The following is a 17,596-nucleotide window of genomic DNA, read 5'->3' on the forward strand; positions in this document are numbered from 1 at the left end:
CTATACTTCCTAAAAATGATTTCTTTTGGAAAAGTGTAATTTGGAAAAGAGTTGATTTGAAATCTTAGGTTGAGAAAATTCTATGTGGATTGTGATGTGGAGTAAATGTTATGTTGAAGTTGAGAGAAGTTAAGCCTTGTGGCTAATTATTTTTGAATGTGAATATATACTGTATTAAATCCATTTTACAGGGTGGAGTAAACCTTACTTAGCAATGTTTTGCTAATTTTATTGTTTCGTGTTTCTCCTGTTTGTGATTTGTGCAGGTGAATGAATAAGTTGTTGGCTGAGAGCGCGCCTTAGAACGTAGTAGCTGTTTTATTTATGATGTTTTGGAGTTATTGATTCATATTGTATTTCTTTAGTTTTTGGATTAAGTTGTGATTGAATGGTATGGTTTAGAGCCTTACATCTAGTCAGTGTTAGATTAGATGTGGCGGTTTCACCCTCATTTATTATTAAGGACTTAAAGCTATTTTGTAAGTTGAATTATTAATTAGTTTCTAAATGGTGGTATGCGTACTTCAGGAATTCTATTCATGGCAGTTTCTGTTATAGTAGCCTATTTATAGCATGTGTTGAGAATTAAATTTGGGGGTGTTACAAGTTGGTATCAGAGCCTAGGTTAAGCCATGACAAACTAGAGTTTAGGTTATGGAAACTGTGCTATAAAAGTGTAGGTTACGAGCCTTTATAAATAAGAAACTAAGTTGGAAAGTTTAAGATGTGAACTCTTGAGTATAGGAAGTAGGATTGACTAAGGACCTAAAATAAATAAATAAATAAATAATAAATAAATAAAGTGAAGGGGTATTCAAGCTAAATGTTAGAGCCCTAAGATTTTAAGATTTTCCTAGGTGATAGGGTAAATCAAAATGAAGAGACCTAGGAAACTGCGGTGAGAATGTGAGTTTCACTATATTTGTCTTTCTAATTGGAAATGTATGGCCAGAATTAATTGTGTTTTGATTGGTATCCGCATGTGAAAAGAGGGTATTCTTTGAAGATATGACTCCTTGACGGAATGTGGTATAAGTCTTCAATGTTTTTGTGACTGTGTTAATTTGGAAATCTACTTATCGTTAGTATGAGAATTTTAAAAAAACAAAACAGTGGCTATTGCACCCTGGAAGTGTGCATCTTTCTGGTGAGTCTTTGGTTGCTAGACAAGTGGTTATTTTTTTTTTTTTTTGATTTATTAAAGATATGAGCAAGAATTAGAAGAAACTTGAAAAATTTGTGTATACTTTGCTCCTATGTGCCTATTTGCATCTGAAATTTTAGGGTAAGAAATACCCTTAGATGAGTGTTAGTGACAAGAATGTCTATTATTGTCCAGAGAGTCACTATGCCGCCCAGAAGGGACGTTGAGAACTAAGGTTCCCAAGGAAATAATGCCCCTACTAATGCTCAGCTAGCCGAGGGATTGCAACAGCTGACTCAGTTGACCCAAGTCTTGGGAAATGCATTGCTTAACAATCAAAATGGGAACGATGTGGCTAAACGAGTGGCAGCACGCCATCCTCCAAACTTCTTGGGGCAAGAGGATCCTGTCATCATGGAAGGCTGGATCCGCACATTTGATAAGTTGTTTGATGCCATAAATTGCCCAATGGAACAAAGAGTGGACACGGCTACATTTTACCTTCAGAAGGAGGCTGATAATTGGTGGGCTAGTGTTGGACTAGTACTACGTGAACAACCCGACTTTGGTTGGGAGAATTTCAAGGAGCAAATGAGAGAAAGGTTCTACCCAACACATGTCAAGATGGCTAAATATGATGAATTCCTGCATCTTAGACAGGGAAACATGACGGTGCAAGAATATTATGCTGAATTCTTGGAACTAGCACAATTTGCACCTGCTCTAGTTCCAGATGAGCCTAGTAAGGCTGAGAAATTTGTTAATGGATTAAATTTTGAGACACGGAAGATTTTATCTGCGATGACATTCCCTACCCTGTTCGCGGCGTATAACAGTGCAGCCAAGCATTATCGGGTGCAACAGATTCAGAAAGACGCGATTGGGAGGAACAAAAGGAAGATAGACGAAGATGTCCAGCAAGAGAACATGCGACCTAAGTTTAACCCTGTGGAGCCACACCAGAATTTTCAAAGGAATGGTAATAATAACAATAATGGGAGGAATCGATAAAGCCAAGGCTAGGGGTTTGTAAGAAGGAATCAAATGGGGGACCGACACTTTAATTGTAAGATATGCAAGAGGGACCACCCTGGAACAGATTGTCAGGGAAATTTGGTGAAATGTTATAATTGCAACAAGATGGGACACAGAGCCTATGAATGTTATGCTAAGAAGAATGGAGATACTCAAAATCAGTGGCAGAACATGAATAGAAGTAACCAAAATGGGAATAGAACCGGCAATCCTGGAAACAGAAGTGGAAATGGTAATGGAAATCACAATAACGGCTACAAGAATGGGAACGGCAACAACTATAACCAGAATAGAAATGGTGGGAACGGCAACAACTATAACCAGAATAGAAATGGTGGGAACGGCAACAACTATAACCAGAATAGAAATGGTGGCAACGGGCAAGGACGGATCCTTGTTATGAACAGAGCCCAAGCAAAAGCAAATGATGTGGTTTCAGGTATATTCTTAGTGAATTCTATACCTGCGTATGTATTGTTTGACTCAGGTGCGTCAAATTCATTTATATCTTCAACTTTTGTTAACAAACTGGGGATAGAGCCTACCTCTAAAATAAAGATAAATGTAAAGATAGCATCGGGTAGAGTGATGACTTGTGAGGATATGTATGAAAACCTGTCAATTGTTATTTTCGAAACCAACTTTCCTGGGGACTTAATACAGTTTGAATTGGAGGATATAGATGTGGTGTTAGGAATGGATTGGTTAGGCAAGTTTAAGGCCAAAATCATATGCGATGAACAAAAGGTGATTTTAAGAGGCACCAATGGGAAACGGGTGTCATACAAGAGAACTACAAGCAAACCAGAGGCGAAATTGGTGACCATGCAGCGGATGAAGAAGTATGTGGGAAAAGGCCATGAAGCTTATTGGTGTATGATCAAAGATTTGAACATAGAGGAGGAGGCGATCAACAAAATTCCAGTGGTAAGAGAATTCCCAGATATATTTCCGGAAGAGATTCCCGGGATACCGCCTGACCGAGAGGTGGAATTCTCGATCGATTTGGTACCAGGAACCGAACCAATTTCGAAGACACCATATAGAATGGCACCCAAAGAGATGCAAGAACTGAAGGAGCAGATACAGGAATTATTGGACAAAGGCTACATAAGGCATACTGTTTCGCCATGGGGTGCTCCAGTTTTATTTGTAAAGAAAAAGGATGGTGGACTAAGATTGTGTATCGATTATAGAGAATTAAACCAAGTAACCATCAAGAATAAATATCCTTTACCTCGCATTGATGATTTGTTTGATCAGCTGAAAGGAGCAGGGACTTTGAAGCAGGAAGATATATACTTAGGAGACTCTAGCTTTAAAACCAGGAATAGACTCGACAGGTAGGGATAAGCACATTAAACAATGATAATCAGTTATATAGAGACAATATCATAATGAACACGTTTCTAAGGTCACAGTTCACTTTCAAATCATTCACATCCATATTCAATCAACATTCATGTCACACAAGCACACTTTGGTGGCGCCACGGGACCAATCGCATGCCCCGAACATGAGGGTTAGTGCATATAGTACTAACACGGCCCCGCAGTACCCTACCTCATACCGCAGCATGAAGGAGTTGACTGCAGCCAATTGTATAGACCGTCGATAGTTTCAACGTCGGATCACAGCCCTATACACCGCCTGATCACTCATTCGGTGGACTATGGCCTTCCTCAGGCTAGTGGCCCTACACACCGCCTAGCGCGTCCAGTCGGTGGACCATAGCACACGAGGCCCATGTGGACCGCAGCCCAAGAAGTGAGTCACTGACCGAAGCCAGGAGAATGAACCGCAGCTCATGAGTAACCAACTTGACCGCAACCAAGATAACGAACCGCAGCTCGTGTATAACCAATTTGATCGCAACCAAATTGGGGTATCATGCTCACATAACACATAGCAACACATATTAGCACATTGGGAAGGGGGAAAGCGTATAAATAAACTTATCCGTGATTATCCAAATACTAAGAATAGTCCTAATGGGTTCATGCATCTTCTTCCTAGGTCAATGGGTTACCGATTCAACTAGCATGCAATACACAAGACCCTTTATCCTACGAATGGTACCCGAAACATCAAACTAGACTCATGCACGACAAACGGAGTCCGTTGGGACACCACGGGGGTTGGGGAACATCAAACGGGGAAGCCAAAGTTCCAAAGTGGGCAAATTCCAGCGAGTGGCTGGCGGGTGGAGGATCACCCGCCGGCTGCTCACAGGCGACGAGCCTCCGGGTAGCTGGTGCCCGGCGGGCAGACGTCTGCCCGCCGGCTACCCGCTGCCGGTGGCGTCAAAGTTGGGCAGCGGGTCCCCCTACCCCCACCTACCCCCCCCCCCACTGACTCTTTTCCAAAATATACATCCCGGGATCCTCCGTGGAACCCGAAACCATGCTTAGATACTTTTAAACGCAATTGATGACACCACGTAGACAATTAACGGATCAAAAGCAAGAATCACATAGAACACATCCTAACATTACTTCTAAACATAATCAACACCCGAACATGTGAATTCCCACCCAAATATGCCAAGAAAATCCCAATACGAAATTCATGATTCAACCTAGGGCTCTAATCATATTTAAATCACAAAATCATGCCTTATCTTTAAAAATCAAGAACATCAAGATTTATCAAGAACATCACACCATTATCAAGATCTTCTTATCATCATCAAGATCATCAAGATCACACATAAAATCATCTCAACAATTATCAAGATCATATCGCAATTATCATAGAAGATTTCATCAAGACACAAGTATAGAATAAGGAGCCAAAGAAGAAGATTATAGCAAGAAAAATAGGTTTTGTTGAGACATGGGTTTCCTCTTAGCCTTAATTAAATTCCTTGGCTATGAAGGGTCTTTCTTTAAGATCTGTTCTTTCTTGATTTCTCCTATGGGAATTCTTGGGAATTCTTGTGTGGTGAAAGTTATTGTGGTGTGGATTCTAGGTGTCTCCTAAGTCCCTATTTATATATCTAAGAGTCCCAATTAGGGTCTAAATGGTGTGGGTTTGCTAATTCTAATCCTTATAGGACTAAGGGATTGGTTTTAGGGATAAAGGTCCATGGACTATGGTGGACCCCTTTTTAGTTAATTAATGGATTTTAATTCTCTTTTTAGGGTAAGTAGTTAAATAATTAGTTTGGGTTAGAGGTCGTAACACGGGGTGTTACACTCTCCCCCCCTTACAAGAGGCTTCGTCCCCGAAGCCGGTGCGTGGATCTATTCTTTCACCCCTGGACGTCACGTATTTTGGCCTCTTGGTTAGGAAATGTAGCTCCACGTGTTGTCTTTGCTGGGGTAGATTGGATTTATGGTGAGGTGGTGGTTGGAATGTTCGGGTTTACCTTGGTTTCCTGCTCCTGAGCTGGATGCCCCGCGAGTGCGAAATATCGTCTCGATTGCTGCCACCCTCTGGTCTAGTGCACACGTCGCGTGGATTAGGGACGAGAACCCTTCGTCCATGATTTGGTTTTTCCGGGTGAGCTGCGCGAGGATGCACTCGTTGATGGATTCTTCATTTCGGCCCCCTGGGTTTCCCCTTTCTTGTGCGGGCGCCAGTGGGTTAGGTTCGCTATCCTCCTATTGTTCCTCATTTCCTCCTAGTCCCTCACATTCTTGCATACCCGTTTTAGCTTTTTGTTGGAGATATCCAGTTGATCGACCAATTCCCTTTGTTCCTCTTCGGGTTTAAGACAAACCTCCTCGAGGGTGATGTATTGTCCCCCTTCGGTGTAGTAGATGTCATTGTGGTGGAGGTTCTGGGCATTGGAAACCATACCGCTTACGGGCTTGATCTCTGTGTGGCTCAGGTCCACTCCCTTCTTCTCCATGATCCAACTTAGGATCATCCCGTAAGGTAGACTAAGCCGGTTGTTAGTCTTGCAAAACTCCATGTGTTTCAACACAAGGGCTGGTAGATTGAACTTGATTTTGTGCTTTAGGAAGTAGGCAAAGGTACACTCCAGGCTTCCCACATCCTTGCTCTTGTTGTTCGTAGGCAACAGGCTATCAGTTACAATCATGACTAGTATCTTTTGTTCAGCGATTAGCCATTTCTTGTTAGGTCGGGTGGCCGAGGTGAAGCCTTTTTCCTTTCCTAGTAGGTACCCAAGGTAGTCCATATACCCCGTGCCTTGGGTACCGATCCACCCCTTCCGGTCGTAGTCCGACACACCCGTGGTGGTCAGTTTTAGGAGTTTGGCCAAGCGACCTTCGGAGAGTACTATCTCCTTGCCCCGGACTTTAGCGGTGATTTCCAATTTGTCACCCCGCTTGACAGCTGCCAAGTGGTGGTAGAATTCTTTCACCAATTCGGGGTATGTGTCTCCCTTGATTGTGAAATAAGTATCTAGGAGTCCTTGAAATTTAAGCATATCGACCAACTCCCGAGAGAATTGGTCGGGTTCGAGAACTTTACCTCCGATTACTGTGTAATCGGCGTTGTTCCATTCTGGGGTATGGATTCCAACGGGCATTTTCGGTATTTTGAAATCCCTCGAGGTGGTGATATTTTTCCGGTGAGGCTCCGGCGAACTTCCGGCGGGATTCCGGCGACGAGGCTTTTCCGAAGGCAAAAGGGCGGCGGCGTGGAGTGGGGAGAGAGAAGGAGAGAGAGAGAGGGTGAGGGAGTGTGGAGGAAGAAGAAGGGTTTTTGATTTGGGGATTTTGTGGGTTTTAGGGGTTTGTAGGGGTTTAAGAAGGGAGTGTTCCCTTAAGGTTTGAAGAAACACTCATGGCTTAGTGGTTAGGGATTTGGGCTTATAAGTGGGAGGTTTAGGGTTCAATCCCCCTTGGTGACATTTAGTTTTCTTTGTTGTGCTTCTTGGCTTTTTCGTTCTTTTGTCTTCTAGTGGTAGAAGATTTGGTGGGTCCTTCTTTTTTATTGATGCAGTTTTTTTTTTTTTTATTTTTTTTCTTTTTGGGTAGTCTAGTCCTTTTTCTTTATGCTTAATTATCTTGATTTTTCTTCTTTATTCATGATAATTCCGAAGTAGCTAATCTAAACAAGTAATTCTACTACGAGGGTGATTACAGGGGATTTGCTAGTTACCCTAAGCAGAACTCGTCTCCTTGGTTTTCTTCTGGTTGGTTTGTGGGATCTTCGTCTCCTGGGGCCATGTTTTCTACGTCGAGGTTGCCCTCGTTCTTGAGTTTGGCTTGTGTGCGGCTCATGATGAACACCTTTCCGGGGGCACCGTAATTCCCTTGATTGTTTGTGCCTCCGCGTTGGCCCATGACTGTAGGGCAGGAGTTCGAGGGTTGAGTGCACTAGAAGGACTTGTGTCCTTCTCCTCCGCAGTTGAAGCATCTCCAGGGAATTCCCATGCAATCCTTGCCCTTATGGTCTTTGTTGCATCTTTGGCAAGGGAAACTCCTTGTATTAGCTTCGTTGTTTCCTAGGGGTGGCCTCTGGCCAGCTGGATTGCTTGGCCTTGTGTTAATGTCATTTCTTGTTCTTTTCATAGGTGGTGCTCCACCTCCTGTGTTCCTTTTTTGAATCTGTTCCTGAACCCCATGTTGTAGTAGTTGGATTCGATAGAGATTGGCGGCACTGGAGTAAGCCTCGTTGAGGGTCCGGGGTCCGCTTACTACTAGTGCTTTCCGGGCTTCGAAGTTGAGGCCTGATATAAACCTCTCTATTTTGGTTGCCTGTGTGGGAACTAGTTCTGGTGCGAAGCATGCCAGCTCGAGGAACCGTTTATGGTATTCCATGACGGTAGTCGTTCCTTATTTTAGGTGGAGGAACTCTTCGTGCATGGATGCTCTTACGTGTGCTGGGTAGAATCGTTCTCGCAGTCGTGTTTTTAGGTTTTCCTGTCTGTAAGTGGGTCCCTCGTGGATCCACCAAAGATCTGCCTCGTGCCCGAAGTAGAATGAGGCTATCTCTACACGACGTTCTTCTTGGCATTCTACCAACCCCAGAATCTTGTCGAAGGTCCAGATCCATTCCTCAAGGATTGCGGGATCTTCTTCTCCCGAGAAAGTGGCTGGTCGATGATTTGAAACTTGTCGAGCGATTTCTGAGTTTATGTTTGGTGGAGGTTGTGGTCTGTTGTTGCGGAGAGCTACGTCGCTCAGTGTTTGGGCGACTCGGGTTAGTTGCTGTAGAGTTTGAGCCAAGGGATCGTGTGTGGCTGGTTCCGGAGTCCTTGATTGTCTTCTGTTCTGTGCCATTCTGCTGATCTACTGAGCCAATATTTATAGTAATGTCGAGTTAGAGTGTTGCACCCTTATCTTGATGTGATAAGCGAAGGGGGAGTTCTTTAAATTAAGTGTGAATTAGGGTGAGGGGAGGATTAGGGGCTCACAATCTCACCGCGCGTCCTAAGATTCGTAAATCCTATGTTCCTGAACTCCTAGAGTTTAAGCCTAATGTCCTAAAGTTTGGTCTTAAGAGTCTTGTCCTAGGGTCAAACTTAGGCTCTGATACCATCTGTAACACCCCAAAATTTCGAAACTTTTAAAACATATATAATAAAGGTAAATTCTCATTAAATCCCAAAACAGAGCATTACTAAACATAAGAGTGCGGGGTGCTATGCCACATCTGAGCTGGAGAACTCAGATGCACAGGCTAACTAAATATCCTTAATACATCATCATGGCACGCAGGCCGAAAGGAAAAACAATCTATCTAATCCAAGATCTTCTAGCGCGCTCCGGAGGCTAATCATCTGTGCCTGAAAGCCAAATATATCTGTTCAGCGAATGATGCTGGTAACCCACTCCAACGCGTTGAAATACAATATAGGTAAATATATATATAGATATATGAAAACCATTTTGAAGCAGGAAGATATATACTTAGGAGACTCTAGCTTTAAAACCAGGAATAGACTCGACAGGTAGGGATAAGCACATTAAACAATGATAATCAGTTACATAGAGACAATATCATAAAGAACATGTTTCTAAGGTCACGGTTCACTTTCAAATCATTCACATCCATATTAAATCAACATTCATGTCACACAAGCACATTTTGGTGCCACCACGGGACAAATTGCATGCCCCGAACATGAGGGTTAGTGCATATAGTACTAACACGGCCCCACAGTACCCTACCTCATACCGCAGCATGAAGGAGTTGACCACAGCCAACTGTATAGACCGTCGATAGTTTCAACGGCGGATTACAGCCCTACACACCGTTAACGCGCTTAGTCGGTGGACTGTGATCCTCTTTTGGGGACTGCGACCCTACACACCGCTTGACGAGCTCAGTCGGTGGGTCATAATTGATCAAAGCCCCACACAACGACTGAGGGACTCATTCGGTGGGCAATGATCTTCGGGGACTACGACCCTACACACCGCTGGCACATACACTCGGTGGATCGCAGCCGATCGTAGCCCTACACACCGTTTAGCGCGTCCAGTCGGTGGACCATAGCACACGAGGCCCATGTGGACCGCAGCCCAAGAAGTGAGTCACTGATCGCAGCCAGGAGTATGAACCGCAACTCATGTGTAACCAACTTTACCGCAGCCAAGATAACGAACCGCGGCTCGTGTATAACCAATTTGATCGCAACCAAATTGGGGTATCATGCTCACATAATTCATAGCAATACATATTAGCACATTGGGAAGGGGGAAAGCGTATAAATAAACTTATGCGTGATTATCCACATACTAAGAATCGTCCTAAGGGGTTCATGCATCTTCCTCCTAGGTCAATGGGTTACCGATTCAACTAGCATGCAATACACAAGACCCTTTATCCTACGAATGGTACCCGAAACATCAAACTAGACTCATGCACGACAAACGGAGTCCGTTGGGACACCACGGGGGTTGGGGAACATCAAACGGGGAAGCCAAAGTCCCAAAGTGCGCAAATTCCAGCGGGTGGCCGGCGGGTGGAGGATCACTCGCCGGCTGCCCGCCGGCGACGAGCCTCCCGGCAGCGGGTGCCCGGGCGGGCAGACGTCTGCCCGCCGGCTGCCCGCTGCCGGTGGCATCAAATTTGGGCAGCGGGTAGGTGGCGGGTCCCCCTATCCCCACCTACCCCCCACTGACTCTTTTCCAAAATATACGTCCCGAGATCCTCTATGGAACCCGAAACCATGCTTAGATACTTTTAAATGCAATTGATGACACCACATAGATAATTAACGGATCAAAAGCAAGAATCACATAGAACACATCCTAACATTACTTCTAAACATAATCAGCACCCGAACATGTGAATTCCCACCCAAATATGCCAAGAAAATCCCAATACGAAATGCATGATTCAACCTAGGGCTCTAATCACATTTAAATCACAAAATCATGCCTTATCTTTAAAAATCAAGAACATCAAGATTTATCAAGAACATCACACCATTATCAAGATCTTCTTATCATCATCAAGATAATCGAGATCACACATAAAATCATCTCAACAATTATCAAGATCATATCGCAATTATCATAGAAGATTTCATCAAGACACAAGTATAGAATAAGGAACCAAAGAAGAAGATTATAGCAAGGAAAATAGGTTTTGTTGAGACATGGGTTACCTCTTAGCCTTAATTAAATTCCTTGGCTATGAAGGGTCTTTCTTTAAGTTCTGTTCTTTCTTGATTTCTCCTATGGGAATTCTTGGGAATTCTTGTGTGGTGAAAGTTATTGTGGTGTGGATTCTAGGTGTCTCCTAAGTCCCTATTTATATATCTAAGAGTCCCAATTAGGTTTTATGTGACACCCCGAAATCCAAATTCAATTAAGGGATTAATTGATTAATTAATCCTATTTCAATTTATAATTTAATTCCTTAAATTCCTGAAATTTAATAGTTGGGGACTAGTAATTGACTAGTCAACCCCAAAGTCAAAGTTGTAGATTGAGCTTTGTAAGGAGTTCCCTTGTTCCTTACACTTCCTTATGTTAGTAAGGGTATTCTTGACCTTTCACTCGTTGTTGGTATTGTAACCTAACCAAGAAGCTGATCTGTGGTGGGTCCATGAGGGTCCGACCTTCCTTGAAGAGCCTGAGTTTGGTTGGTCCGCGCTTAAGGATAGGATGCGCGAGAGGTTTTACCTAGCGCATGTGCAAGCCGTCATGTTTGATGAGTTCCTTCACCTGCAGCAAGGATCCCTGTCTGTGGTCGAGTACCACAAGAAGTTTTTTGGAGTTGGCGCGCTTTGATCAGATGCTTGTGCCTACGGAGCTTGCTAAGGTTGAGAGATTCGTTGCTGGTCTGAATTCTGAGGCACGAAAAGCGTTGACGGTGAGTAGGCCAAGTTCCCTTAAGGATGTGTATTTGAGTGCCGCGGATCTGTATCACGTTCAGCAGCTTGAGAAAGGATATTATGAGCTAGCTAGGAAGAGGGTTGAGAGCGGAGGTTCTTCCATCTTCAAGAAGGCACGACCGAGTTTTCAGACCAAGAACATGTCATCCTCATCTCAAGGACCTAACCGGATGGAGCAAGGGAATCAAGTCAAGACACCTCCTTGTCATAGGTGTGGGAAGTTGCATGCTGGTCAGAACTGCAGCGGCTTCGCGTTGCGATGTTTTCGTTGTGGTGATAGAGGTCACAAGGTTGCGGAGTGCCCCTAGCAAGCCAATCAGCGGGCGTTGCCACCACCCCCGGGAGCCGGAGGAGCCCAGGGAGGTAGTTCGGGTCGGGGAGCAGTTGGAGCTAGGCCGCCAGGGAGAGTCTTCGTGATGGGGCGTTCGTAGGCAGAGTCTAAGGGTTTGGTGGAGGAGGAGTTGGCAGGTAATCCTATCCTAGCCTATCCTTGTTTTTCGCAAATATCGTGTTCTTTGTTGTCTTGAGTGTTACCTCATGTTTCGTTGTTGTCTATATGAGTTACTTGGAAATCCTTGGCATGTTTTCCTTTAGTATTGATTCCTTTGGAGTTAGGTGTAAACTCTTCTTGTTAAGTGACTTCTTTAGTTTGGTTTATAAGTTTCGTTGTAGAGTTAGCTATCCATCTTGGAAATGAGTTGTGCTTGGGTCAATTCTACAATCCTTATATTTGGTCATTCTTGCAACTATCTTTTTGAGAAATCCTTTAAATTTTCCCAAGTATCCTTTGAAAATTGAAAATAGCAAATCCATACCAAAAATCCTTTCTTGTGTAGCTTAAAAGCCAAGCCAAAATGTTTAATTGTAGCCCTTGAGTTTCAAAGCTGGGCCTAATCTTTACCAACCCAACCTCTAAACCACTTAAGCTAATTGTCTTCCTTGGAACTTACTCAATTTTAATTCCATCTAAACAAAAAATTCCCACTTTACCCAAATCCCCAAATTTAATCATCTGTTCCCCAATTTTTCCCACAATCCCTAATTCCCCAATTTTTCCCACAATCCCTAATTCCCCAATTTTTCCCACAATCCCTAATTCCCCAATTTTTCCTTTCTTCTTCCCTAACCGTGAACCCCCGAGAACCCACCCACACCCGTCGCCACCAGCAACCCGCCACCCCACCGCCTCGCCGTCCGTCACCGACGTTCGCCGCACGCCGGAGCTGCCCGGTTCGCCGAAGCAGAGAGAGAGAGAGAGAGCAGCGAGAGTGAGAGAGAGCAGTCGAGAGAGAAGAAAAAGAGGAGAAGCTTTGGGTCCATTTTGTTGAGCTTGGGTCATCATCAATCATGCCTAGAAGGTCAAGTTTGGCAAGAAAAGCGGAATGGGTGGATGCCCATTATCTCGTTCTTGAAGGTAAAGCTTTTGATCTGGAATCTTTTCTTAATTCCTTGTTGGATATGCTTAGATTCCAGGGTTTGTTGGATGGGTTTCTCGCCATAAGGGCCGAGACTTACCCGAGTTTAGTAAAGGAATTTTATCGTCACATGGTTGTGACAAAGGAGGGTGATAAGCTTGAAATCACTTCTAAAGTGAGAGGTGTGAATGTTGTGCTTTCTGAGAAGAGGCTGGCTCAGCTTTTGAGTTTATCTGATTCAGGAGTTGCTCAGTATAGTGGCCATTCATGGATTAGTACGGATACCATGGGGTACCGGGACTATTTAAGTTATCTGTTGGGCCGTACGAGTGGTTTCACTCAAGCTTCAAGGCCGGAGAAAAAGTGGTTGTCCGCGGAGCAACGGATTTTGGTTATGTTGGTATCAGATTGTTTGTTGCCTAATAACAACAAAAGCAGTTTGTTGGGAAAGTTGGAGTGCACCTTTGCCTTTTGCCTCAAGAATATGGTTAAGTTCAACTTGCCAGCTTTGATGTTGCAACATATGGTTTTCTGTCAGGATCATAACCAGAAAAGCCTACCGTATGGGATGGTGTTGAGCTGGATTTTGGTTAGAAAAGGTGTAAGCATGGATGGTTGTCTCCCGAATGTCGTGGGAAAGATGGTGTTAGATGCCACCAATCTTCGGAGTTGTAATTTGTTTCAGTTGGAAGATGGTGACTACATCACGCTTGAAGAAGTGGCAAGGAAAGCACCTGAAGAAAGGGCAGAGTTGGAAACGGAGCTTGGGATTCATGCCGGGAAGTTGAGCCTCGCAGTCCAGAGTTTGGGTGGTGATGAAGAAGTTGAGGAGGAAGCAGACCAAGAAGAAGAAGTGGAAGCACCGGAAGCTGCCGAAGCCGAAGAAAGTGATTCGGATAGTGAGGAAAATCGAAGAAGGAAAGAAGCTCGCTCGAAGAGGGAGCACGATGCCATGGCGCATGAGGAGCGCGTTGTCACCTTGCTTCGCCAACAGAACAGCATGATCGCAGAAGGCTTCGCGTTTATGAAGGCGCTATTTGTCGCAGTGCACCAGAGGTTAGACCAGATCGAAGCCAGTTCAAGCGGCAGAGGAGAAGATGAAGAGGAGTCTGAGGAGGCCGAGGAGTCGGAGAGTGAGGAGTACTAGCTTGTGTTGTGGTAAACCCGTTCGCCTTTTCCTTGTTGTTGTTTTCTTCTTAGCCGTTGTTAGTTTGGTAGTAGTTTGCTGTATGCCTCGGATGCTTGTTTTGCTTGTTGCTTTGTTGTTTAGTTAGCCTAGTAGTTGGTGTGGGTTGTCTAGTTCTTGGTTGTTGTCTAGGAGTCGGTGTTTGTGTTGAGGCTAGAGTTCTTGATGCTCAATCTATCCGTTTGTTAAACTCTTGCCAATCCTTGATTTGAAACGCCTTCTTTCTTGCTTTGGAATACTTCATTTGCTTGAAATTTTGTGGAACCTTTTGGAGTCTTTGACCAAAAGAGTTTTTTCTTGAACCTCTTGTCACAATGTTGTTTCTTTGCACCGTTTGCCTTTAATTCGTCGTACCCAAGCTTCTGGGACGAAGCTTCTTTGAAAGGGGAGAGGATGTGACACCCCGAAATCCAAATTCAATTAAGGGATTAATTGAGTAATTAATCCTATTTCAATTTGTAATTCAATTCCTTAAATTCCTGAAATTTAATAGTTGGGGACTAGTAATTGACTAGTCAGCCCCAAAGTCAAAGTTATACATTGAGCTTTGTAAGGAGTTCTCTTGTTCCTTACACTTCCTTATGTTAGTAAGGGTATTCTTGACCTTTCACTTGTTGTTGGTATTGTAACCAAACCTAGTAGACCACCTTCATTCTCTCCTTACACTTTTCTAAAAATCTTGCTCCACCTTCTCTCTAAAAAGGTGAGTAGCTTTTCTTCCAAGCCAAGTTGGAACATTGCCAAAACTTCAAGAGTTGCTTCCAAGATTCAACCTTTCTTATATTTGGGCATCTAGGACGGTAAGATCTAAGTTCATCTTGTGTTTTTGGTTTTATCTAAGGTGTATTTTCTTAAAGATAGGATCTTTATGATCTTTTGGTATGTTCTTGAAGTGGGTTTGGAAGGTGAGCCTTGTGAGGAGCTTGTTGAGGTGTAAAGTGAAGTCTTTAGTCTACAAGAGGTAACCCATGCTCTACAAAACCTATTTTGCTTACCTATATGTGATTTCTTGGATTCTACATCTGTTTTTGCTATGAAATGTGAGTGTTTATGCATTGTCTTGTGAAAATGCATATCTAGAGCTTGTGTTTAGGTTTAATTTTTGCCATTGCTTGGCATTTCCTTTGATTCAAGTCATTTTGTTGTATTTGGTGAGATTTGGCATGTTTTGGACTTGAATTTGAGTTTGGGGATGAAAATCCGCGAAGTGTTGTATTGTGGTACAGGATTGTACCCGCGGGCGGAACGGTGGGTAGGAGGCCCACCCGCCTTCCACCCGCGGGGTACACGTTGTGAAGAGCCTGTACCCGCGGGCAGGACCACGGGAAAGGGCCTACCCGTGCGCCCACCCGCGGGTACACTATGTTGGTTGTTGGGGGATTTGTTCCCCGTGATTCTTTTGACTCGGTATTTGGTCTTTTGACTTCCCGTTGTTCTTTTGTGGAACTATTTAAGTGTCTTCTTGATGTTTCGTATGTCTAGAACTATATGGTAGGATTCTATGTAGGTTTTGGTGTCGTGAATCGTGCTAAGTGTTCAACATTGTGTTTCGTTGAACCGTGATGGGTCTTGTGTGTTCTTCGGAACTATCTTTGGTTTACCCGTTTGATAAGCATGCTAGGTCGGTGTTGAAATGCTAGCATGTGTGTCGTTTGTACCTTCTTATTGGTTGATGATAACTTGTGTTATTAATCGTTGTTGTTGTTGGACTGTGATCCATTCCTTGATTGAATATGGTTTCATATCTTCGTTGTGATGCGTTGATCAATTCCTGTTGTGGTGTGATGTGTGTGTGGCTTTACCTGGATTGCACGATTAGTGGTATGGGACACTAGTCACCAAGGTATTGCAGTGGTCCTCGTGGTGGCCATGACGTGATTATGGAGTTGTGACCTTTGTGTAAGGTTCACGTATTTCTTGGGTGGCATGTGTTGCCGTGTGTGTGATCGGTACCCTCGTGTACTATGAAATCGGTGGTTCTGTTGGGGATCTGTTGGAGAGGGGACGACGGTCCTCGGAGGGAAAAGGTTGGACTTGGTGTACAGGGGTCCTGGAGGTAAAGGTTGGAACTAGATATAAGGTTGGGGTAGCCATAAGTTGGAACCAGGCATAAGGAAGGCATATTAACTCGTGATGAGTGATGTCACGAGGGCTTGTGTAGCCGTGGTTGTGTGTTTTCTTCTTGTGATGTGTGTAGTCACAAAGGCATGTGTTTCCATCGGTCTTGTCTTTTTCGTTTGTGTTGTGGTTATCCTTTGTGGTTTTGGGATGTGTTCCCGTATCCTTGTTGAGACTGTAGAGTCTTGTGTTAACTATTACCCTTGGTTTTATACTTATATACTTATGTATTCCATTTCGAAAATGGCTTTACAACTCATATCGTATCTATGTATGTTATTTCACATGTATTGGTGGGTTACCAGCATTATTCGTTGACGGGGCGTTGTCCCATGTTTTATTGTGTTCTTTCAGGTGATGTCTAGGCGAGTGCGCAGTCTAGTACTTGCTAGTGTAGCTTCTCCCGCTTGTTTTATGGCCTGTGTGTCGGTTTAGTTGTAGACCTTTGAGACTATGGATTAGTTGTAAACAATGTAGATATTGTCGTAGCATTCATCCTTTTTGGTGAACGTGGCATAACACCCCGTGTTTTGGATTTATGTTTATCTGGTTACCTTTCAGTCTTCCGCTATGTTTGTTGTTTAGTTCAGTTATCTGCATGTTTAAGGATTTTAAATAGCTTGTTTTTAGGGGGTGTTACAGTTTAAATGGTGTGGGTTTGCTAATTTTATTCCTTATAGGACTAAGTGATTGGTTTTAGGGATAAGGGTCCATGGACTATGGTGGACCCCTTTTTAGTTAATTAATGGATTTTAATTCTCTTTTTAGGGTAAGTAGTTAAATAATTAGTTTGGGTTAGAGGTCGTAACACGGGGTGTTACATACCTACCAAGAACAACTCTGGATAATGCTCCCTCATGGTTGATTCCAGCTCCCAAGTAGCTTCTTCTACGCCGTGATGTGACCACCAAACCTTCACCATCTCCACTGACTTCATATGCGTATTTCGGGTCTTAAAATCCAGGATCTTGAGCGGCCTCTCTTCATAAGACATATCATCGTCCAAAGGGATCACTTCCGGTGGTAGAACATGTGTCGGGTCATGAACATATTTCTTAAGCTGAGACACGTGAAAAACATTATGCACTCGCTCCAACTCCATAGGTAAAGCTAACCGGTAAGCCAGATTCCCAACCCTCTCGAGTATCTCGTAAGGTCCTGTGAATCGGGGGCTTAGCTTGCCCTTCCTTCCAAACCTCATCACTTCCCCGTGTGGGAGATACCCTCAGCCAAACCTTATCTCCAACCGTGAACTCCACTTGCCTTCTTGCTAGGTAGGCGTAGTTTTTTTGACGATCTTGTGCCGCTTTCATCCTTCTCTGAATCTGTTTAAACCAAATTAAAAATCGTCAAATCTGGTATAGGTGTGGCATAACGCTTTCCCGATTTTGATGCATCTAGCTTCCGCTTGACTTAATATTATGATTAGA

General features: G+C 43.7%; 2 protein-coding genes across 2 annotated transcripts; one reads left to right on the top strand and one right to left on the bottom strand.

The window, feature by feature from the left end:
• The first annotated feature begins 1,302 nt into the window (after positions 1 to 1,302).
• Positions 1,303 to 2,155, top strand: LOC109168099. The gene is made up of 2 exons (XM_019317145.1): positions 1,303 to 1,308; positions 1,415 to 2,155. Exons 1-2 carry the CDS (start codon positions 1,303 to 1,305, stop codon positions 2,153 to 2,155), a joined length of 747 nt encoding a protein of 248 aa, XP_019172690.1.
• A 14,828-nt stretch (positions 2,156 to 16,983) lies between these two features.
• LOC109168100 lies at positions 16,984 to 17,367 on the bottom strand. The gene has a single exon (XM_019317146.1). It carries the CDS (start codon positions 17,365 to 17,367, stop codon positions 16,984 to 16,986), a length of 384 nt encoding a protein of 127 aa, XP_019172691.1.
• Between the last annotated feature and the right edge of the window lie 229 nt (positions 17,368 to 17,596).

The sequence above is a fragment of the Ipomoea nil genome, unplaced genomic scaffold (genome assembly GCF_001879475.1).
Source record: "Ipomoea nil cultivar Tokyo-kokei standard unplaced genomic scaffold, Asagao_1.1 scaffold3172, whole genome shotgun sequence".
NCBI lineage: Eukaryota > Viridiplantae > Streptophyta > Magnoliopsida > Solanales > Convolvulaceae > Ipomoea > Ipomoea nil.

Coding starts and splice junctions, on each gene's coding strand:
- LOC109168100 (XM_019317146.1), bottom strand. CDS start 17,367: ATGAGGTTTGGAAGGAAGGGCAAGCTAAGCCCCCGATTCACAGGACCT.